Source organism: Tachysurus fulvidraco, chromosome 17, assembly GCF_022655615.1.
Source record: "Tachysurus fulvidraco isolate hzauxx_2018 chromosome 17, HZAU_PFXX_2.0, whole genome shotgun sequence".
NCBI classification, from domain to species: Eukaryota; Metazoa; Chordata; class Actinopteri; order Siluriformes; family Bagridae; genus Tachysurus; species Tachysurus fulvidraco.
Genome location: NC_062534.1, coordinates 16,183,896 through 16,207,343, shown reverse-complemented (window position 1 = coordinate 16,207,343; position 23,448 = coordinate 16,183,896). Strand labels below are relative to the sequence as shown.

Here is a 23,448-nt window from a genome sequence, read left to right as displayed (position 1 = left end):
CTTATCAGCCTGCAGCTTTTACATAGCAATCATGTCCTTTCTGTGGCTGGATGAGCACACAGAGGTCTTATAAGACTGGTTAAGGGCACATCTTTGCTTCATTCTCAATACTGAGGGGAGATGTACTGGAAGAAATGTCCTTCCACATTTTATTTAACTGTGTATATTTTTTTATTCTGGTTATTTGGCTTTGATGAACAGTGTTGCCATTGTTGTCATTGTTGGGGTTCTGCTTATATAGCCAGTATCTATTTCAGTATTTTTACTGGTTATATGTTGTTTTCATTGGTTGTTACTTGGTAACATCTTGCTAATGGTAACATCTCATGTGAAGGTGCTTTAATATGAATTAAGGACGTGAATTTCAGTAAAAATCCGGTATTAGTATTATTCCAAAGTATTATTTGAATAATATTCAAACTTGAGTACAATATTAACAAATAAATACTTTATCTGCTGTACTGTGTTTATGGAGGCACAGTGCGCTGTTTAAAACTTCCACATAGTAGTGAGTTACTTTCAGCATGCAACCATCTCCTTACAATAAAGCCACAAAATCTCTTCACTCCAGCTATAGTTGTTCTGTGGAGAGAGCAGGCAGAGCTTCAGGGTTTACACCTTGCAGCCCAATTAAACTTTAATCAAACACAAATTTGGCCCATTTGCCACTTGCTTTTCAAAGCTCAACCACCGAAACAAGCTGCTGTACAAGAGCAAAACTCAGTTTGTTCAGACACGGGGAATAAAGTCTCTCCATTTTGCAGGATCAAATTGAATCATTGACCCTGGGCTACTGCACAGAGATAGCAGGGTGAACGAATGCCAGCAATGAAGAAAGACAGAAAAAGACAACAATAGTCCAATAGTCGCTTTAGCTTAAATTGAAATATGTTTTTACAAAATAGCACCCAGAATAATAGACTGCAGAACTGCTTTGAACACTGCTTGAGAGTGCAGCGCTCACAACACTCATAACTTGCCAGCAGCCATACACCTCCACACTGATGACACACTTTCAGCAACTGTGATACATAATACACTAGTTCATAAGTGATTATTATTATATTATTATTCTAAAGATTCTCTTCAAAATCCAATGTCCAAAAATATGGACCTGGGCCTATTAGAAGAATTTTCTATCAGTCACAGCAAGTCGTGCAAGCTGAAGAACTGTGAACAAAAACAAAAGAAAATGAAGGGCTCGTACACAAAGCTAAATTTGTGAAATGTCATTGAAAAATATCAATTCTATGCTCAACCAAGGTGTATATAATATTATGTGGCTCCACAAGTCTACCATTGTATTAATATCAAACTGCAATTTAGCTAGATTCAGGTTTTGTACAGAAATTTTGTTTCATTTTCTTTCTCCACAATTTATTGAAAAGATTATCCATAGGGGGTTAAACATCATGCATCACTTCCAACATAGTGTAACGTAAAGGAAATATGATATACCTTGTGGGAGTGTTGGACTGATTCGGTGTGTGTGTATCTCTGTCTCTATCTTTGTAGGTGATGAAGCTCCGTAAGCTGGCTCAGCAGATAGCTAACTGTAGACAGTGTCTGGAACGCTCCAGTGTTCTTATCACACAAGCTGAACAGAGTCTTAAAGAGAACGACCATGCTCGCTTCCTCCAGACTGCCAGAAATGTGGCAGAGAGGTGAGATATATGCATAAACACATAAGGTGCTTCTCTACACCATTCAGCATTTCCCAGCATGAAGTCAACTTTTAGCACCTCTGCAAATTTAATATGCTCTGAGCGCTACAGATCACGGTCTGCATTCGGCTCTGTCAGTATTTTGAGCACACGGTCACACTGGATTTTGAAGAACCCTGAAGGGTGCTATGGTTTCTACAAAGTCTCTCTGCGTGCACAAGTGCCTGAATGCTGCACTTTCCTCCCATCAGGTTTAGCTTGCAGTGCCAAGCCTCATAATATACAATAAAATCCTACTCATAAAATACATTTTCTTCAGATGTTTCCCACCGCACACCTTTCACCTGTTTAGTGTAGTTAAAAATAAAATAAAAATAAAGATAAAAAAGATGTTTTTTTTTTCTTTTCTTTTTTTTTAAGGAGCTAGCATACTAGATACCTACAATGCTACAGAGAGTAATTATAAATGCCAGTTATATTTTCTCATGAAATGGCTGTGACTTGAATTATGTTGACAGGCTTTCTTTTAAAACAGGAGCTACTTGTGTTAAAGTGCTTGACTAATTTACAGAACAGTCAGTAGCATTCAGGATACACAACACACATGCCAAATTTATACAAAATTCACAGTAGCTTAGCAAACTATCTGTGGGTAATAATTGAAGTGTTTTTAAGCCTTTTGCACCTGTCTTTACCCATTTCTGTTGATTTCTACAAAAACAATATCCTAGACAACAGGATTCTGTGTGTTTACAGAGTAATTCAATACATACAGTATGTGAGTCAGGGTTGACTGTCAGTGGTGCCAATGATGACAGAAAGGCATGGAGTCATCACTAGGAGGTATTTGAATTGTCTGAATGGTGGATTAAATATTACTCTTTAGCAATGGAGAAGCTCAGACAGTGTACAGACAGAAGATATTCCAGCACTAAGGAGCCCCAGGTTGATAAAACACTCCTTGGAAAAGTGCCACATAAACAAGTCTCTGTACGAATTCCACCCTCTTCCATAAGAATAAACCCCAAATACTTTTCTGAAGCCACAGGGCCATAAAAACACAGACAAAGCATGTTTCAAGACCTGCCTCTGCAGCATGGACCTATATATTGTAGATAACATTTCAAAACAAGATCAATATAGTATGATTTACCAAATATAGCTTTAAGATCTGCAACAAGCTATAAAATTATATTGTGTATTTTTTGTTTTCTTTTTTTTTCTTTTTTTTTTAATTTACATTTTTATTAAAAAAATAAGTATTATGATATTGTATTATATTAATGTGCTTACACCCTGCCACAGCAATGCGTGTGAGACTGTGGACCCATAATTGCCCCAGCAGCACCATTACCAACAGTATTAAGTCTCTTTGATTGTGCTCTGAGATGAGATTGTACCATGGCTGTCACAGTAAAATAAAGCTAAAAGGGCTAAATAAAGTTTAACGGCAAGTAGAGCTTGCTTTCACAGCGCATCTGTCTCTCTCTCACTGACACCCAGGGTTGCCATGGCTACAGCCTCCTCACAGGTCCTTATCCCGGATGTCAATCTGAATGAGGCCTTTGACAATTTTGCCCTTGACTTCTCCCGAGAAAAGAAAATCCTGGAGGGGCTGGATTACCTGACAGGTGAGTCAGACACACAGCATCCCTACAATTCCTTTTTCTGAGCAGGGAAGTAAATTATGCTAACAATGAGCTTTATATATTTTCCCAGCCCCTAATCCGCCATCTATTCGAGATGAGCTCTGCACAGCCTCCCACGACACCATCACCGTGCACTGGACCTCTGAGGACGAGTTTAGTGTCACGTCTTATGAACTGCAGTACACTATCTACACGGGCCAGACCAACTTCATCAGTGAGTACTATATTAAAATACGGAGTATGGCATGGCATGTGCCTTTTGCACATTTAGTTTGCCTTTGCAATATGCAGCTTTGTGTGATATTTTGGAGAATAGGTATTGAATTTGCAGTCCAAAATTAGAAATATGAGCTGCTAAAGTCAAGAATGTACTTCTGCAGTGCAGGATGAGATCAGGTTTTATGTAAGTTAGAGCCCAGCAGAAGAGTGTTTGTGCATGCTCTCCATTATATAACAAAGCTTCTTGTGAGGTCTGCTTTCCAGAGGATTCACTGCTGACACAAATCTTTCTGGCATCGGAAATATACTGTACTTGACTCTCATTTTACAATTTATGATCTCATACTAGTACCACACCTTTCATTAACATGCATGTTAATGAAAGTCCATTTTTGAACTAGATAAAAGTGGTGACATCACTATTCTTGACGTGATCTTGGCAGAGGAAGGGGTTTAAGAGGAGAGAAAGTGAGAAGTGCAATCCAGAGGCCCAGTTCTAGAGTGGCACTCGAAAACAGCACCACGTTTTTCACATACTCCTGTACACTCCCACACAAATACACACTGTGCTTATCATTTCTTTATTCTATCTCACTTTTTTCTCCCACATGTTTCTCTGCCCTTTCCCTCTTTTCCTTACTCACCATATGTCTCTATTCCTCCCTCTCTCACTATGCTGGAGTGAACTGTACTCATCCAGTTACAGCAGCACTTTTTTTTTAGCTACTAATAGCCCGGAGACTCAGGAGCACTGGTCTGGCCACTGTTACTGCAGCTTCCTTAGAGAATTCAAGCCGAGAAGCTGAGAAATGGAGAGGAATGCTTTCTTCCCAGATTGACAACTTTTTCCATTGCTCTCTGGATGCAAGCGCTTAAGTGAAGCCACTAGCTGGTTATTGGTAGCATTCGCTTCTATCCCATGAGGAGAAATGTAAGCCCTTTCCATTTTACTTTGCTTGGTTTTTACATGTAAACAATCCATTCAGAAGACATCCACGTTATTTTTTTATTACTAACCAAATCAAATTTAAGGCCTAAGTCTGTTGTTTTTTTTTTGCTATATGTTTCTTCTGATAGGTTTCAGAGGAATTGCCTTGAAGTAATTTGAAAATATTGAAAAGGTTTCCTGGGAATGCATTGAATAAGTGTTCTTGTTGCATTTAATTATTATCGATTTGACAACAAAAAAATTCTAATTGACAACAGTTCGTTTCAGTTTTCTTTTATGTTACTCCAGTTACTCCACAGTCAAGATAAACAAGCATATGCTCCGTCCCTGTTTAAAATATGCAAAACAGCTATACATTTACCTTGCCCTTCTCTACAGGTCAGATATCAGCAATTACCTGTTTGGCACAGACACAAAAGCAGCCCTTGGTGGCTAATTAAAAACAGCTCCAAAGACAGCTATCTCAGCCAGATCTCACACTAATGGGGCAGAAGTCGAGAAGTGAAAAGCTTTCTCAGTCTCTTGTTCAGGGACTGCACTCTTCCAGGCCAGTCATTAGCCCAAGCATGGAGGATGGGTTAGCCTGCTGTTTTTCCCATCCGTGTGAGCTGTCCTGGCATCAGGCACGATTACATCTGACCTGAGCTAATGCTCTTTACTCCGCTTTTATTGTGGCGGTGATTGATTGTGATGAGGATTGCTGGCATTGCATGCTAAGCCAGCAGCAGAAGGCATTTCCAGCCTCACAGGCACTCATACTTGTGCTGCGTTGCACAGATTTACCTGTTTGTCTTTTAAAATGGAGAGAACTGGGGGAATGCTGATCTGTTATCAGAGTAAAATTTTTAATTATGTTATAGTAAGCAGTGGAAAGAGTCATCTGATCAGCATCCGTCTAAGTGCTTATTCATATCTCAAGCTGGTTCATGAATTATAGGTTTGTTCGTATTTTACCATTTGATTATTTTGCCAGGTGGCTTATTTCATCTCAGAGCAGGGTTGAAATGAATGAATGAATGACTTTGACTTTTACAAGACAGTGTACTATCAAAGACAGGTAATGCAAAGTAAAGTGAGTGAAGGGACACAGAAATAATGGCACAGAGGACACTGCCACTCCTTCACAGTCAAATGCAGTCATTACACCCAAAGGCTTTGAAATTGAGCCAAGAAGAACATTTTCAACAGGTTTCCACCTACTGAGAAAGTTTATTCCAAGTGCAATTGTAATGGAAATCTAAAGGCACTTGTTGATGCATCAATAAATATTTCTGTATAAGTGTATGTAGAATGATACTGGGAACTGTTTAGTCAGCTGTATTTTTAAATTGCAGCAATGCATTTGTTTATATAGTCAGATGCTCTGGATCTTTTATTGGAGGTAAGTAAGATTTGGGGAAACAAGTTTCATGTACAAAATTCTAAGTAATCAAAATTGGTAATCTGTGCTACAGAAGCAGTGGATAGAGGATTGGTTATGCTGTATAGTTCCTTTAACAACCTTCTTTTTTTTTCTTTTTCTCTCTTGATGTTAATAAGCTAATAAAAAAAAGCACAGCAGTGCCTCTGTCCTGAAGACTTTCCCTCAGTGGAAAACTTAAATAGAGCAGCTCTGACTTTCATGCATGTTAAATATCTCCTTACAAAAAGCCTCTCTATATATTTGGCTGTTAAATAATAACTAGCTGTTATTCTAAAGCTGCTTATTGTGTGGCATCATTTTTAAGGTCGTCGCCATTCAAGTCCCTGTGACGAGTTGTTACTATAGTTAGGATAACCTATTAGCATGAGCAGATAAATATACACTTGTGCTTTGCCAGGCAGCAGGTTCTCTTGTTAGAGCCCTGCTGTTATAAAGGATTAATCAACACAATTCAGACCACTTGGATTGAAGAATTCCAGAGTGCTCAATGAAGTGCTTGATTAGCCTGGAAGATAATAATGTACACATGATGTCATTGTTTCAAGTTCATACTGAGACCGGTTTCAGGGAAGCTACTGCAGGCTTATTTGTGATAACATTGTCCATGACTCCTGCAAAAGCAGTTCTTTATAGTGCAGATATTCATAAGCTGGGCTTTTGAGGATTGCTGAGAAAAATGAGATGAGAATAAAGGCCTCAGAGGCCACCTATGATAAGGGTTAGACTGGGTGTGATGGCAGGAATGGTATGTATCTGCTTGGGTTATTGAGATGCAGAATGCAAGCCGATCACAGATATTAAGGGTACAGTGGCATCTTGTACATGAAAGCACACCTGTTTACACAAAAACACACAGTGCATATACATAAAAACTCACTGCTAGCGCATCAAAAATAGGCTTAGATTCACAGGCAGGGGCTGGAACATCACAGTACTCTTCAGATGTTTCCTCATTTTTATTTCATACTTATATCTGCCTACACACACATACCGAAAAACTGGAAGTGATAATACTACTGTACAGTATGTGCATTCCTTCTCCATTCAGTGTCCTTTGCTTTTTTTTTATCATTTCATTCAGAGCAGTCAGTCGTCAAGTTTGAATGACAATAAAACATCCTCATACTGTAGTAGCTATACTAATAACCCATTTTTTCCCTTGTTTTTTTATTTTTCATGTCTGTTAAAAATTACCCAGGAAACAATTGAAACACACGAAAGGCACCTTTGAGCTTGTCTGAAGTCTTCCCTTCTTTATTTGTGACAGTTGAAGTGTTTATATTTTCTACTTTATACTGAAGAATCTTGAAGAAGTCCAGAGCAAAGGAAAGATATAAATTGTTGAAGGATTTTCTCAGTATGTGGTTGGTCAGAACGAGTGACAGTGAATGTTTGACTGGGGCTGTTTGAAAGTCCGTTTTTAATGCCGTTCAGCTGTCCTTTCTGGGCATACTGGAATCTTGTTTTCTAGGTGTAGGCGTTTGACATTTAATTTCAGTGATTTTGTAAGATAGAGTGCTAATCCCTGGGGCGGACATATTGTGGTTGCTTGGTGAAAAGGAAGCACGTCTGTAGCTCACACACTGGAAGTATTGACAGTCAGATTCATGTCTATGCACTGATGTTCCCTCGAGATGCTTTGTATAAATGGTAACACCATAAGAATCAGGGTTCAGGAAGTGTATATTGCTGTTTCTGTTTGCTTGAGACACACATCCTGGAACCCCACAGAGACAGATCGATATATCCCCTACATGGTGAAAAAAAAACATTTGTAAAGTAGGAGAGTAAAGCAAGATTTCATATGGTATTTCCTAAAACTATAGAAACCTCCAGAACAGCAGGTGCAGGAATAATAAAACAAAGTAAAGGAGTTTATGCAAGTGACATTTATGTGGAAGTATTTGAAATATGTGATTAATTAAGAAGGGTTTGTTTCTTTGTGTGTTCATTTGTTCTAACACATTGTGCCTCTCTGTCTCCCATCTTGCTGTGTTGTTCTCTCTCTCTCTCTCTCTCTCTCTCTCTCTCTCTCTCTCTCACTCACTCTCACTGTAGGTCTGTATAACTCAGTGGACAGTTGGATGATTGTGCCCAACATCAAGCAGAATCATTACACTGTGCACGGACTTCAGAGTGGTACTCGCTACATATTCTTTGTCAAGGCAATCAACCAGGCTGGCAGCCGAAATAGCGAGCCAGCACGCCTCAAAACCAACAGTAAGCCACACACCACAGCAAGGAAAAATAAAAATGTTTTTAAGCAACAAACTTAACGAATCACTTTAAACCCTTTATGTTCCCACTTGCTATGCATATTTTTCAAAATATGCATTTGGTTCATCAGTACCAAACTCCCAGAGGCTGTATGTTTGATAAGAATTACGATCTGTAGCTAATGAAAGATTGCTATTTAAATTCTGTTCTGAAAAATTGGTTGACTCAGCGTGTAGATTAATCTGTCGGGTAAAGACATGCGATCGGGTAAATTCTATAGATCTGTCACACACCAGCTTTTTATCATTGTTCCATCGATAGAGAGAAACTGAGCCTGCTGATAATAATAGCACTGTTGTGTAGCGTGGGTGTTTGTGTCCAGATGTCACCTGCATGGTAACACCTCATCCCGCCTTCTCTCAATCATGTTACAAAACACCCACATGCTCTAGCAGATATTATTTAAACAGATGACTGGATGAGAGGCTTTATGCTGCTCTGTGGTGCTTTAGGAGTGAAATACAGGCTGGAAGCAAAGGTTAATGTTTTATTCTTTTATTGTTTCCTCTTTTTTTTTTTACCACCCAGATGCTGTATTTTATTTTATTTTAAGATTTATTTATTTATATTTATTTATTTTTTGCTTTATTTGTTTGCCTGATAAATTCCTGTGGCGTTGGCTTGGGTTTCCAGTGCTGTTAGTTTACTCAACACACAGCATGCACGGTAAAGACTTGCTTTAAACAGTGACGGTGCTAAGGCCAGTTAAGGAAATCTTATAGTAAGGGTCGTGTTACTCAGCAGGTGTGTTTACCAGGAACACTGTTGCATAGCGCAATTTTCAGTCTTGAGATTCTGCCCAAGGCTGCAGTGCCTCCTGTGCCTGCGACTTTCTGCATGTCCCTCGTCTGTTTTCTTTCCGCTTGCCCCTACATGTACACTCTCACACAGCACAATAGATTAATCTAAGAAGTAGCACTCCTATTTGAATGCATTTACATAAGCTCTTTGTGTTTGATGAAGAGATTCAGAACGAGCAAATTCTGAAACACTATTGTCTTTTGTTTCCAGCAAGTCTCTGTCTCAGCTTGATCAGCTGGCTGTAATTATCCAGAAGCAGAGCTGCTGCTAAATGCATCATTAAAATGAAGTCTTGCTAAAAGCAGAAACACAACTCCACAAGTAGTCAGTGTGTGTGGGGAGAATGTAGCTAGCAACAAGAGTCAAGAAGAACTTGTCACTTGTCATCTTGACCTTTACTATATAGAATCTTGGTACATATACAACGCAAGGTAAGAGAAAGAGTGCATAAACTATATATCTACAAGAAAGCAGAAAATTTAAAATAAGTTTTTAAATTAAGAAAATTTAAGTTAGGATTTAGCCTCAAAAATTTATTCATTTAAATCATTTAACATGCAGTTGTTGATTGAAGGATCAGGGTTCAAGTCCCAGAACTATATACTGTTGGGCCCTTGAGCAAGGCCCTTAACTCTCCCTGCTTCAGGCGTGCTGTATCATGGCTGCCCCTGTGCTCTGACCCCAACCTCAAAAGCTGGGATATGCGAAGAAAGAATATCACTGTGTTGTAATGTATATGTGACAAAATTAAGGCTTCTCTTCAAGTCTATTGGGATATTAATAAACCCCATCAGACAGATTCAAAATGACTTGATATGATTAATTAAATGCCATTTGGGATTCGTGTGTGATAAATGAGTGGCCAGTAATTCCTGTCAGAAATTTCATTAAAGTTCACTATTTATGCATAACAGCTCTTACTGCCCTTTTTTCTGTCTCATGCAACATCCAAAATGTTTAGTCTACTAAATGTTTTGTTGTTGTTTGTTTTTGCTACTGGCATTCAAACTATTGTGTATTCAAGCCTTATATTTATTGAATGTGTGTGTGTGTGTGTGTGTGTGTGTGTGTGTGTGTGTGTGTGTGTGTGTGTGTGTGTGTGTGTGTGTGTGTGTGTGTGTGTGTTATCAAAATGCCTAATAGTAAGTAAGTCTGTACTTGAATCATTACCATAGTTATATAAACAAATGAAGACATTGCATGCGATATGATCTAGTACGCATCTCAAACCTCTGGAAGAGGAATTTGGACGGTGTTTGATTGCTGGAGGAGGTGGTGGGGAACAGCAGGTTGTTAAGAAGTCTGTCAGTTTGGGGAAAGAAGCTGTTTCTTAGTCTGGCACAAATGGCCTAAATGTTTCATGACCTTTCAGCAGCTAGCAGGGGAGCAAAGAGACCCTAGGAGTAAATAATTTGGCTTTAGGTTTTTGTTACAGGTCTGAGACAGTGCAATTACCAGGACACATGTCAGACTTTAATACGTCTTGTCAGGATGTTCTCAATAGTATGCCTGTAGCACACAGTGAAGATAGGGCTTAATCAACTCTTACTTTGAGCCAGGCGTAATATAATGTCATATCATGTCTTAAGGGCAACCAAGGATAAGAGGCATTGTATTTTGGGGGCTTGTAAGCTAGAAATCAAAGCTGAAATGACAGAGGCTATAAATGTGAAATAGCTGCCTCGAGGTTTGTTGTGAGACTTTTTTTTTATCTTAAATATTTAGTATGTTTACTTTTGCAAGCCCCAGGTGAGTTCTATTTTCAGTCCACCTTAGATTATCAAGATTTGCAGTATATCTCAAATAGTCCTTTAAGCATCAACTAAAATGTCTATTCATCATATGAGGGATGAGAAATCAAGCTGTGCTGAAAAATATTCCAATTAGTGTGTTATCCCCAGTCAGTGAGCAGCCTAAACAGTTACAACTCCATAGTGTATGAAATGTATAATTAGGTGTTGATCATGATCAGCAGCAAGATTTTGTGTGTGTGTGTGTGTGTGTGTGTGTGTGTGTGTGTGTGTGTGTGTGTGTGTGTGTGTGTGTGTGTGTGTGTGTGTGTGTGTGCGTGCGTGCGTGCGTGCGCAAGTCCAACAGAAGGCTCTGTTTAATACTTAGCTGATGACAGTTGATGACAAACATGAAACAAAATGAATGGGGTTTGTTGTTCTAAAATTGATTCAGTGTCAGTATTCTTATAGTAATAAGCAATATATTATATAGTAATATAAGCATAATTTTCAACCATATATTGCTGACGCAATACTCAGTGAAATAACGTTTCTCCAGTGCTACTAAAAAATGGCATAAAGCTACATGAAACATAAAACAACATAGAGTTAAGGACTTAAGTCCTAGTCACATAAAGTGCAACGTGCAACCTAGTGCAACAGTGCGGAACAAGGACAGTGCAGACTGACAATACAAGACAAAATATAACACTGACCAGTGTGAATACTGTCTTATAATTTACATTGTGCAACAGTTGTTAACGTGTACAAACTTATGTAGTAGCAGCAGTTAAGTGAGGTATTGAAATGTGGTGTGCAAAACAGAAGTGGAGTGAGTGATTGTTTTGTACAGTCTCGTTTAGTTCACATAGGTGTGTGTGTGTGTGTGTGTGTGTGTGTGTGTGTGTGTGTGTGTGTGTGTGTGTGTGTGTGTGTGTGTGTGTGTGTGTGTGTGTTTGGCATAGTTCAGTTTTTTTTGTTGAGAAGCCGAATGGCTTGGGGGAAGAGACTTGCACAGTCTGGTTGTGAGGGCCTGAATGCTATGGTACCTTTTTCCAGATGGCAGGAGAGTGAAGAGTGTGTGTGAGGGGTGTGTGTGGTGTCATAACAGCTTATGTTATGAATGTGTTATGAATGTTCATGACTTATGCAGTTTCTCATCTTGGGAATTGAAATGATCATGCTTTATTAGACACGAGGCATATCTGTTTATGTCTTGGCACCTACAGGCCAATTGAAGCATTCATTTATTGTGTCTTAATTAGAATAAACAATAATAAGTGTGTGGAATACTTAATGAGAAGCTGTTACATGTCTAAGAGTTGTCCTCTTTGCGCTTGTTTTGTTGCCCAGATTTTCATTATTAGACAGCACACTTCCTGAATGTCATTTACTATTTATTTTTTTTAACACTTTATAGTCATTACACAAAAGGAAACCTTTCAGAACTACGTAAGTCACATTAGGAGGACAAAAAAACAACAGATGACAATTGTGTTGGTGTTATTCCCACTTGTATTGGAACACAACGTGAGATGAAACACCCTTTCCTTCTGACTGCACTAATCAGCACTTACGTTTACATTGTGAACATGTTCTTATCAGATCCCTTCAGAGTTAGAAATGTGGCGGTCTTCCTTCTGCTGTCGACTGTTACGGATGCTCTCACTGAATTCCATGGGATCACTCCACATTCTTTGTATTAAAGTAGTTTGTTCATTTGTTACAAAAGCCCACAGGTATTCTGCTTCAGTTACTGTGACTATAGCATGCCATGTGTCTGCATGTGGGTATGCAAGTTACATTTGTTGTTTGCCAGACACAACCCCAGTGGAAAGGCAAGACTGTGCATGTGTTTGGGGAGGACTCCACTCACCACAATAAGCAGTTCAAAGCACAAGTGCACATTAATGGAATTGGTTTTAATGTCCCATAGCCAAACACAGTAACTCACTATGTGGCTGATCGCTGTGCTGTGCTGTGCTGTCAGTCATTAGGGTGGGAATCAGAAGATTTGCTGCAGGTTTGAGTAAAATGTCAATCCTGACCTGTGTTTAAAGCCCAATGCCAGACTTCTGCAGTGAGACATTGAGGGGTTGAAAACTCTTTAGGAGAAACATACTCAACTAGATTTGCAGTCTCTTTCACTGATTTTCCTTTTCCAAATCTCCACCTTCCTTGATTTTACCAGGTAATTATATACATGAAGTTTGTATTAAAAGACACATTGTGGATTGCACAGAGCTGTTTAAATGTATGCATCAGAAATCACATAGACAATGTAATTTAATGATTATTATTTTTTAATGAGCAGTAGTTTCTTCATTAGTTATTGTATTTCATAGATGTCTCCTATGTTCACATTTTCCTCCCTGTCCATGCTTCTTTGCTTAATTTATTCTATGTTTCAGCTATTTAAAAGCTAGCATCAGGAAAAATGCTTAACTTGACCAAGCTCCAAAAACCTTGTCCAAGCCTAGTACCTGCTGTCTTTGGATTTATTCATCTCTCCTCATTCGCAGGCCAGCCTTTTAAACTGGACCCAAAGACGGCCCATAAGAAGCTGCGCCTGTCCAACGACTGCTTGACCATGGAGAAGGATGAGAGCTCTTTAAAGAAGAGCCACACACCGGAGCGCTTCAGTGGTACAGGTTCCTATGGTGCTGCTGGCAACGTATTCATCGACAGTGGCTGCCATTACTGGGAGGTGCTGTTAGGAGCATCCACGTGGTGAGTGAAACATTACTGTGGGACAGGAACAAGGCTCCTCAACACAGTTAAGGTGTACCTGCCAGTAAATTACTTGCTTTTTCGCACCTGATTTGTAGAAAAAAAAATACCCCTGTAAGCTCCACAGCATCTTTCATTCATCATCCTACTATAAATTACTAATAAACATTACTTTTCTGTTGCTTAGCAGCCATTCCTATCTGTCTTTTTTAACCGCTTTCCACCTATACACAAAAACAGCAGGTTTACGTCAGCCTTTATTATCAGATGAACACAACCATCAACCCATCATCTGCTGGCTAAATTAATTATGTTTGACTTAATAATACATTTTGAGTTTTATACTTCTGCAAAACCTTTATGCTTTAACATTTCAGACATGGTGAAAGGTAGCCGGCATGCAACGCTTTTTTTTATTTTTTTTATTTTTTTTGGTTTAAAAATTTTTTTATGGCAATTATACAGATAAGATTAACCTTAGACTATTGCTTTTCACATGTTATCTGTGCTTAGCTTTATCAGGCAGAAAAAACAAGATCAACCATGATCAGTACTGATACCTTTGGTCTTAGCTTTGTTTTTGAATTGATCTAGCATGTACTGAGGGTCTTGCTGTCCACTTCTAATTGAAAGTCTTAGTTCATAAACAAATCTGTTATGAAAAAGTTTGTCCTATATAGCAATAATAACCATACATGGGTTGGGCTTGGGCGTTGATTTTTAATCTGCCAAACTGAACACAGAAGTTGAATATCTTTGATTGACACAACCTCTGCATTCTCAACACACCATGTTCTACAGGTACACCGTGGGTGTGGCATACAAATCGGCTCCAAAGAATGAGTGGAATGGCAAAAACTCATCATCATGGGTGTTCTCTCGCTGCAACAATAACTTCCTGGTGCGGCACAACGGTAAAGAGATGCTGGTGGAGGCGTCACTGCAGCTGCGGAGACTCGGCGTGCTACTGGACTATGACAACAACACCCTCTCCTTCTATGATGCCATGAACTCACAGCACTTGCACACCTTCGACATCTCCTTCCTGCTTCCTGTTGCCCCTACCTTTATGATCTCGAATAAATCATTGATGATCCTGTCTGGCCTGCCTGTGCCCGACTTTGTGGACTGCCCTGAGCAGCAGGACGGCAGCAGCCGGCAGCAAGAGTCTCCATATGGCCTGACTATGAAGAGCTGCAACTGAGACACTCACACAGACTGTTCCAGAACGCTCCAGGAACTTTGTCTCTAGGGCCAATGGGCTCATTTTGTCCACTCTGCTTCCTCACATTTATTTTGGCCCTACCACTGGCTCACATTGTTCATGGTGTGGATAGAATCGGTGGAGCTAGGTTTGAAGGATGCTCATTTTTTCTTGTTCTTTGCAGTCAGGGGTGTTTGAGTCATGTTGCATGACTATTAGTCATGGATTGTGAGATCTTTAATGGAGTGGGAAAAGTATGTAAATTATTCACGACTAATAGGTTGATTTGCTTCTTTTGTCAGATTTACTGTTATCCCTAAAAGCACTTTTTTTGAACATTTTTGAGTGCCCCGTGTGTAAAAAGAGAAAAAAGAAACTTGACTTAGGACAGGGCAGAACATTGTTTGGATATAATATAGTGGATTTATCTTCTAATAGAAAAAGGGATATAGATATGGAGTTTCTACTGAGGTTAACATTTAATAATATCTGATGAAACAAACTCACACTTTCTTATTCAGGGAGAACAAGGAGAACATTTTCTTTGTGTTTTTTGTCTAGATAGCATGATATGTATTTCCTCTGTGATTTGTTCCACTATATTGGTTTCTTGTTCTGTATTTTGTGGAAAAGCATGACAGTCCCACTGCTGATTTTAGAGACATGGATCTGTACTGATTCATGTAGGGTTTGTTTTGGGGTTTTTTTTTTATTGTAAAGCTAAATCCATCTCACCAACACATGAAAGCATTGCGGGTGAATTAAATCTCCAAAGGGCTTTATGGAATACAGTTTATGTCCAATTTAACAGTTGAAAGAAGGGTCCAATAATAACGATAATTGCTTCCATGCTCATTTTTTTACAGGTTGCTAAGGGAAGTCTATGTTGAGATAAACATGCAGGCATCTTGAAGCCAATAATCACATCATATCACTGCTTTAGAATTTTTTTTGTTTTGCCTCATACAGTATATGATTTTCCTCAGTACAATATTCAGGGAGGAGTCAGTGAATGATGTCACAGACAATCATTTCTACATTGTGGGCAAAAAATTATTGTGTAGCATGATAATGTATATTGGCAATAGTAAGCCCCTCCTTAAAACAGAAATGGGCATCCAACTGATCTATGCTGTCTCTGTGCAGCCAAGAGAGCAGACATACTACTGATGGCACTCTCCTGCTGCTGCTACTATTGTCATGTGTGAGGTCTCTCTCCTTTATTTTTCTGCCCCTGTGGCTGCTCAGCTCAGCTCTCCCCTCTCCCATGGCCATTTTTGCTTTTCGCTGTTTTTGTGCTATAGTCCCAGAGCATGATTCTGATCACAGTGTTAATGCAAGTTCACACCATATTATTATTTCTCATGTGTTCTGTGAGGTCATTATTAATTGTCACGGTTAGACAAAGGCGAATGAGGATCATTACATTAATACTATTGGAAACATACATGCACAATAAATGGCAGTTGCTGCAAAGGTTTATTTTTTTCCTGTACGAGCTTGACAAATTTTCAGCTGTCCAATATCTTGATTCTTTATATTGTCAATTGAGTTAAGATGCCATAGTGGACCCTAAACATGAAAGCAATATATGTGGATTGAGAGAGTCCATTTTGAACATTTCCATTTTTATTGACTTTTTTTGGTTGTTTATTTTAATAACAGTTATATTTCAGAAGCCATTTAGGTAGGGTAACAGGTAAGCAAAGGTTTTCCAAAATGCATAAGTCTTATTCAGGGGCTGTTCATCTCTGACTGACAGGTTTGAATCGTTTGTTTGTGTATGTCACTAGGTCCTTCTGACCAGTAGAACTGCTTCCTATTAATATTCTATACTGTTTTGTAAGAAGAATGTGCAGCATAGAGATCACTGAACATTTTGCTATACTGCATATCAGGTTTACAACTAGCTGTGTATTTCTTTGCATTTAAAACTGATCACTTTTGCATCTCCAGTAAGAAAAAATATGAGCTTACACAGTTTCATCTTTTTTCTTTTTTTATTTGGTGATCAAACACTACTGTGTTTATCATGTTTCTGTGTCGAACGTTCTATCGATTTTAGCAAGACGAGGATGTAAATCATAGGGGGAAATATATATTATATGAAATTGTATAATATACAAATATATGAACATTGTTATTTATGTGAGCTGAAACCCAATTAAAAAAATCTGATCCCAAACATCCAGGTTGACTTGTGTGTTGTCCTGCACTGACATTTGTATTCTCTCTGTACACAGATTGTGTCACAGGAAGAGAAGGATAAAGATGCCAAGCAAGTGTGCTTACAAACCCCACAGGCATGAGAGGCTAGAGAGGAGTCTGCTGCACTGGCAGGGTTCTGAGTGCCCACAGTCAGGAGACAGGCATTGCCCATGCTCTTCAGCTGGCTATCCTGGCACAGGGCACAGTTAGGCCAGAAAACCAAAGGGTGAGTTTGACTAAAATGGAGAGAGTAGGGGGTGTAGTGAGAAAGAGGAATCCAGCACCAGATGATCACGTTGCATAATAGTCATAATATGGCCTTAAACAGAGATGTTCGGGAAACCCATAAATGGACTAGCAGGATTAAACTCCCTGACTTTCAAAGGTAAAAAGACGTCCATATAAGGTTTCATTTGTGCCATCCATCACAGATTATGCCCTGTTAACAAAATTTTAAAGAACCAAGCATAACACCATGTCGAGTAGTCTTAAGAAAAATACACAGAACTGTATGAAGGTGCAAAGCTGAGCCTGATTCCTTTCTAGCTAATAATATAGATTCATGCAGCCTATCGGTCACAGGTATGTCAGGTGTTTACACAGAGGTAACATTGTTTATCCATAGCATTGTTGGTGAGGTGTATAAGAAATGCAGTTCTGAGTGTAATGAACATAAACCAAGTGGATAATTTTTAGTCTATTCTCTTTTTTTATTTGAGTATTTGATGTCCAAAATACAAATTACACAAGAGAATAGATGATAGAACTGTACAGAATTTGTTTGTTAGCATGTTGCTTATTTTTGATTCACAACCTGTTCTAATTGTAAGTGTATGTAACAGTTGTGTAATAGCCCACATCAACACATTATGATATGTAACGAATAACACACAACAGACCATGCTATTAGATGAAAACAGTGCATAACTATGGACCAATCAGATTTGAGTATTCAACCACACTTATTTGTTATAAAATGCTTAACCCTAATAGTTTAATTGTAAAACTATTCATAGATAGCCATTATCCCTCCCATCTAATATCATGACCAGCCATCAGGTGCTTTTTAATGTGTCTTCTTTCAGCATCGATTCAGCAATGGTTATTTCCCCCAGAGCTGATGTGCCCTGCATCAGCCTCAGTAGACACTCTGATTATGGTGCTCCTCAATAATTCTGCTTATCAGCCACAATGCAAAAGTGCACAAATGGTCCTATATTCAAAGCTCTTAAGAGACACACACAAGCCTCTTTAATTACTCCACCATTACTGCTTTGGAAACTGCAAAGGGACTGAATTGAGATGTTCCCAAACGAAATGGAAAATGATTAAAATGGAGGAACTGGAAGAAACTGGCAGACAGTTACTGTGGCTGTTGTGCATATTGCGTCACTTAAAGCTGTTTTGCTCAGTCAGTTAAAGATAGTTTAGTTAAAGATGGTTCAATTCATATTCCTGTGCTCTTCATTAAACCCATTTCCATGCTTGGAATATATTATAAGGAAGACATGGTGTATTTGCAAGGAAGCTGAAGCTACAGAATGCTTGTTATACACGAATGCATGCTGCACATTTATATATGCTGTTATCATCATCATCTATTGCATTTTCCCCAAACTGGTATTTAAGAGCTGATCATGTGACTGTAGATATTAATTACTATAATTCCAGTAGCATACGAAAGCATAAACTGCAATCATTGGCTTAAAGCTTCTGCAGCACATTTAGTGCAGTTTGACTGTGAATTGTACAAGCCTACGGCTTTACTGTAATCAGGCATCTTCGGATTGTGCAGTAGATTCATCCTTTTTTATCACAAGACAGATTTAGTGTTCTCTGGTGAAATGCCACTCTGCAGAAACGTTCAAAATTACTGTAATCCCCGTAGTGTATGGCTCTGCAGGATTTCAGCTCTCTGCCTGTGTTATATTCTTACTGCAGGACTGTAGTCAATCTTCATAGCTTTCTCATGGATGAAGGAGTGGAATGGGATTTTAAAATGCCACAAGTGTTCATTCTAATGAACATAACTAGCAGGTTGTAGCAAAGGATTTATGAGTTAGATCCTACGATTTTGTCTATCCTTATATCAAGCAGTGATTCTGAAAGTCACTAATGTTCGAAATACCACATTGCACAACAGGCAACAGTTAGTCTACTTGTTTACTGACTAGCTTGCTAAGTTACACAAGGTATGAACTAGCTATTAGCCTTTAGTGTAAGGCAGTATTTGAAACCATTCACATCTGAATTCACAATGAAGGAAAACATTGCAGAAGATCTTGTAGATTTAAGCAACGCTGATTCAAGTACTTGACTATGGTTAACTTGTGTGGCCAAAGAAAAAGAAGACTTTTTTCTTGATTGTGGCTAGACTAGATGTTCCTGATATCTTCTGTACTATACAGCTAAAAGTGGTGCAGTAGAAGGACTACCACCTGTGATCACTAGATTTGAAACTTTTTGTTCTTCCAAGAGAAGAGACATATGAAAGTTAGCAGATTACAGTCAGCCTGGGCACAGATAGTTAAGGAATTGTTAAGGGACTAAAAGAAAAGTTACTCTTGGGTAGACTGATCAGATGTTAGAAAAGAGATAAACAATTGTGCCAGACAAGAGATGCAGCAAGATAGAAGGAAAATTGTAGATTTCAGCCTGAGGGAAGTCTGGAGATGTCTGAAAGATTAAAAAACTGGATGATGATGACACCACAAGCAAAAGCTCTGGTGATCTTTTTGGAAAAAGGAGAAATGAACACTGGAGTGTTACAGTCAACTGAACAGATGTCTTCTTCTAATTGGACACTCATACACACAACATAGTGTTCTAAGCAGAACCAGCCAGTGTGATGGAGACTGGGGAGTCTGTCCCTTTGCAATGTCTGAGTGAAATCTAGAACAATCCAAGATGGCCAGTAATCCATTTCAGTTGTAGATGAAAGACACTTACATTTTTACTGTTCATTTGTTTACAGCCATTGTGTATTTTGTTGTGAATTTCAAACTGGCCTTTAGATTCTCACTGCTGACGAGTGGTTTGCATCTTGTGCTGTGGCCTCTAGATTTGAACAGTGATGAACCAAGAGGTAAATATCATGAAATTAAAAAAAACCCTTCCATTCCTGTATTTCCTGAGGGAACTGTATATGAAAGTACATAGGAATTAAAAAGCTTAAATATACAGTAAAGCTAATATAGAAAGTTCAGTTTTATCCATATATTTAGTTATTACAAGGATTAAAGATAAATTAAATACAAGCAAATTCTCCCTGAATGCATCCAATTGTGAATATGAAAATACACAGGGTTACATAGCTAACAACTTTGCCAGAGAAGAGAATGAGATGCTGTGTCATGGCTGATGCTGTGGCAATGCTTCCTTGTGGAAGTTATGTCAAAGCTCTTTGTGCAATTGTGCCGATTTATCGGCAAGTACTTGTGACGAAGCAGAATTTGCCAGCAAGACCACAAAATGGCATCTACGTCACATTACTCCAGCTTCTTCTTGTCTCAACGAAGCCCGGAGCATGGCAAGCAAAGCAGCATCTTTGTTCCCTACTTCGTGAACCTACATACATTACCTGGTGTAGTTCCCTTTTGAGGGAACTCAACACTCTTTTCGAGGCAGTCGCTATGGAATGGAAATACGAATGCCACGACACACTGGGGCATGCTTGTCCCAGAGGTGGTGAAAGGGCACTAAGGACTGGGAGCAGAGTACCACTAGCAGAGTATCACACAGCGATTACACAGAGCCTTAGGCACAACTTTCGTTAGATCTTAAAACACTTTTGGATGATTTAATCTGATGTCTGTAAGTGTTAGAGTGGTGGCAGTGGCCACGGTTAGGATAAAAACCCAACCCAAACGCAGGGATAACAAAGACACGATTCATTAACAAAAATGAAAAACATGGACAGGGAAAACAGTCTCAGGAGCTAGAAACATGGCACTGCAAACCAAAATGAAGACAGTAAGATTATTTGATCTAATGTCGGCTGAGGATACAATGAGTAAAAATGATGATTAAAGGAATCATGCATGAGTTTTGTATGTATATACATAGCACACTACACTATTCAATATAACAACTCAAGAATCTCTAAGGTCTTACAAGCAAACATGCTGATAAAAGGCTTAAGGAACATTTGCGTAAAGGCTAAGTATGTATACAGATAGTGAGACATCCATGCTGTGCTGTTCCAGGAATGTTTATGCTGGACAACCATCATAGATACACTGGTAAAGCTGGTCTGGTCTTGCTGGGGCAACTAGTGTGGTCCTGATGGGTTCTTTCTTGGAGTCCACTTGGTTTTTTCAGAAGGGATCTGTCAGGACAAATAGAGAGACATATTTGAGTAAAGGAATATTTATACTTGTCATAGCTTCATAGTTGTGTTCATCCAGGAGGCTATTACACTATTCCAGCGGTGCCAGCCCTTAAAATTTTGGCACAAAACTGATGCTTATAGGTTCAGTCTCAGAGTGTTAAACCAGCCAACCATATTTCTTAGCCACTCTCTAATGAAATAAAATGCAGAATGCAGTTCAAGGATCCTCTCAGGTGCAAACAGCGGAAGAGACATAGTCCCCAAGGAGGTTCAAAAGGTTACTGAGGAAGCTAATTCAAATGGAAAGCCGTATTCATGCACATAATAAACAACTGCACATTTACAAATGCTGAAGACAGAAGATGTCACATGACCACTAAACAACTGCCAGGGCTTATTGAGGAAATATAATTATTCTAAACTGAAGCCCTGATATAATAGGTATGTCAAATAATGAGTGCTAATTTCTAAGTTTGCCCAGTTCAGGGCCGATATGTATGATGTTTCTAAGAAATGTTTGTTCTCTTTAAAATGTAGAAGTCTACTTTATACTTTAATACCTTATGTGTTAGAACTTCTTAACAAAATTCTAAGAACAAGCAGTTGGAGGTAATCCTAGGACATGGGCTGCAAATCTAACTGATGCCTCTCAGACTGGATTTAAAATCCTTTAGTGACATGTAAATCGATGATAGTCTGCCATTTTTGCTCATATAACAATTCTTAAAATACACTCTAAAGGATCAAGGGAACAGGAGTTAGAAAGCTTCTAGATCAAAGATAAGCAGGTGCTTTTTTATTTTAGCATGCGGTTATAAATAATCCACCTCTCCACCCAGAAATTTAGAACAACAATAATAACAACAAATAGGATTAATTAAATAGACGATAGGTACAAATAATTTTCTTTTGATTCATAAGAAGTATCGTTTTGTTTAATGTAACCCATTATTACTCAGGTGTGTAACATTCACAATCATGAGTGTTCACTTGTTTTAATTAATAGGTGAATCCATTTAAGCCAAGTCACAATGATGTTTCAAGTACGTCTCATTTGTCCTTGACTCCTCTTGTCCTTGTTTCCTTTCCTTTCCTTGTCCTCCTTCCTCAAGCCGCTAAAAGATTGGATGGAAAGCATTGCTTAAGCGGCACAGTAAAGCCGACACTCGGTTCGTGCCAAGCTCTTTATTAATGATAGGAACACATCATTGTGTTCGGATTTTTTTTTCCAGTTAATAATTAAAATTTTCTATATGTGTAAGATCCATTAGCTAAAGATTCCCAACATCCCCTAGTCCCGACTAGGAGCTCCTCATAATTACATTTCTAATTGCACAAGTAATGAACAGCTCTGAAGCAGCTTGTTATGTCATTTGTTGTCCCATCCCCTAATGTAGTGTAAACCAACAAGTTAATTAGATCTGCCTGAAAGCACCTTTAATCAGGGCTGAGGATCGTGTACAAGGTAAAAGAGATCAAATGGACTTCAAGGACAAGTATTAAAGCTACCAGTCTCCAATTTAAGCAAACCAACCTTCTGTAAATCAGACGCAGGTACTCATTAACTCATTAACTAAAAATATTCAGTTGTGTTATCATTGACTTTGGCTTTTTAAAAATGCGAGATGCAATACATGGTGGTAGTGTAGTGTAGTGTAGTGTCTGTGAATATTTTAGTCAAATGAACACTTTTTGGTAATAATTCTGAAAACTTTGACGATAAAGGTTTCCAGTGTCTTAGGAATGAAGTATTAGAAAGAAGAAAAGAAGAAACTATAAAAAGCATTATTTTATATCGACAGCATCATCTACTCAAGGCTTTCAGGCCCTTCTTCCCTTCTCCAATTACAACCACACCTTCTGAGCATGACTTCATGACCACAGTCCGCTGATGCAAGTGAAATACAACGCTATTCTTAAAAAAAAAAAAAAACTGTAAATATTTCTGTATGTCACTAGTAAAAAGCTTCTTAAATATTGTCTCAGGGAGATTTTTTCTTGTCACCATTGCATTACACTCTGGCTTACTCATTAGGAGTATAGATTATATTGAAGCTTTGTCATTTTTATGCTGAATTTCTATATTTATTTTAAGCTGTTTTGAGACAATGTCCATTGGTAAACACTCTATAATAATTAAACTGAATTGATAATCATACAATCTCTGGAAAATTGTCCATAGTGTGTGATTGCGTGAGTGAATGAGAGTGTGTGTGCCCTGCGATGGGTTGGCACTCCGTCCAGGATGTATCCTGCCTTGATGC

General features: G+C 38.6%; 1 protein-coding gene across 6 annotated transcripts in view; it reads left to right on the top strand.

Moving 5' to 3' along the window:
- Nucleotides 1–16,833, top strand: part of mid2 (midline 2) — a 113,865-nt gene extending 97,032 nt beyond the window's left edge. For all 6 annotated transcript variants that reach the window (XM_027136208.2, XM_027136207.2, XM_027136209.2 and 3 more), the window contains 6 exons: nucleotides 1,516–1,664; nucleotides 3,168–3,295; nucleotides 3,384–3,527; nucleotides 7,963–8,124; nucleotides 13,235–13,442; nucleotides 14,244–16,833. In XM_027136208.2, the coding sequence (XP_026992009.1) occupies nucleotides 1,516–1,664; nucleotides 3,168–3,295; nucleotides 3,384–3,527; nucleotides 7,963–8,124; nucleotides 13,235–13,442; nucleotides 14,244–14,646 (1,194 nt within the window). In that variant the 3' untranslated portion in view covers nucleotides 14,647–16,833. The remainder of the gene's footprint in view (nucleotides 1–1,515; nucleotides 1,665–3,167; nucleotides 3,296–3,383; nucleotides 3,528–7,962; nucleotides 8,125–13,234; nucleotides 13,443–14,243) is intronic.
- Nucleotides 16,834–23,448: the final 6,615 nt, after the last annotated feature.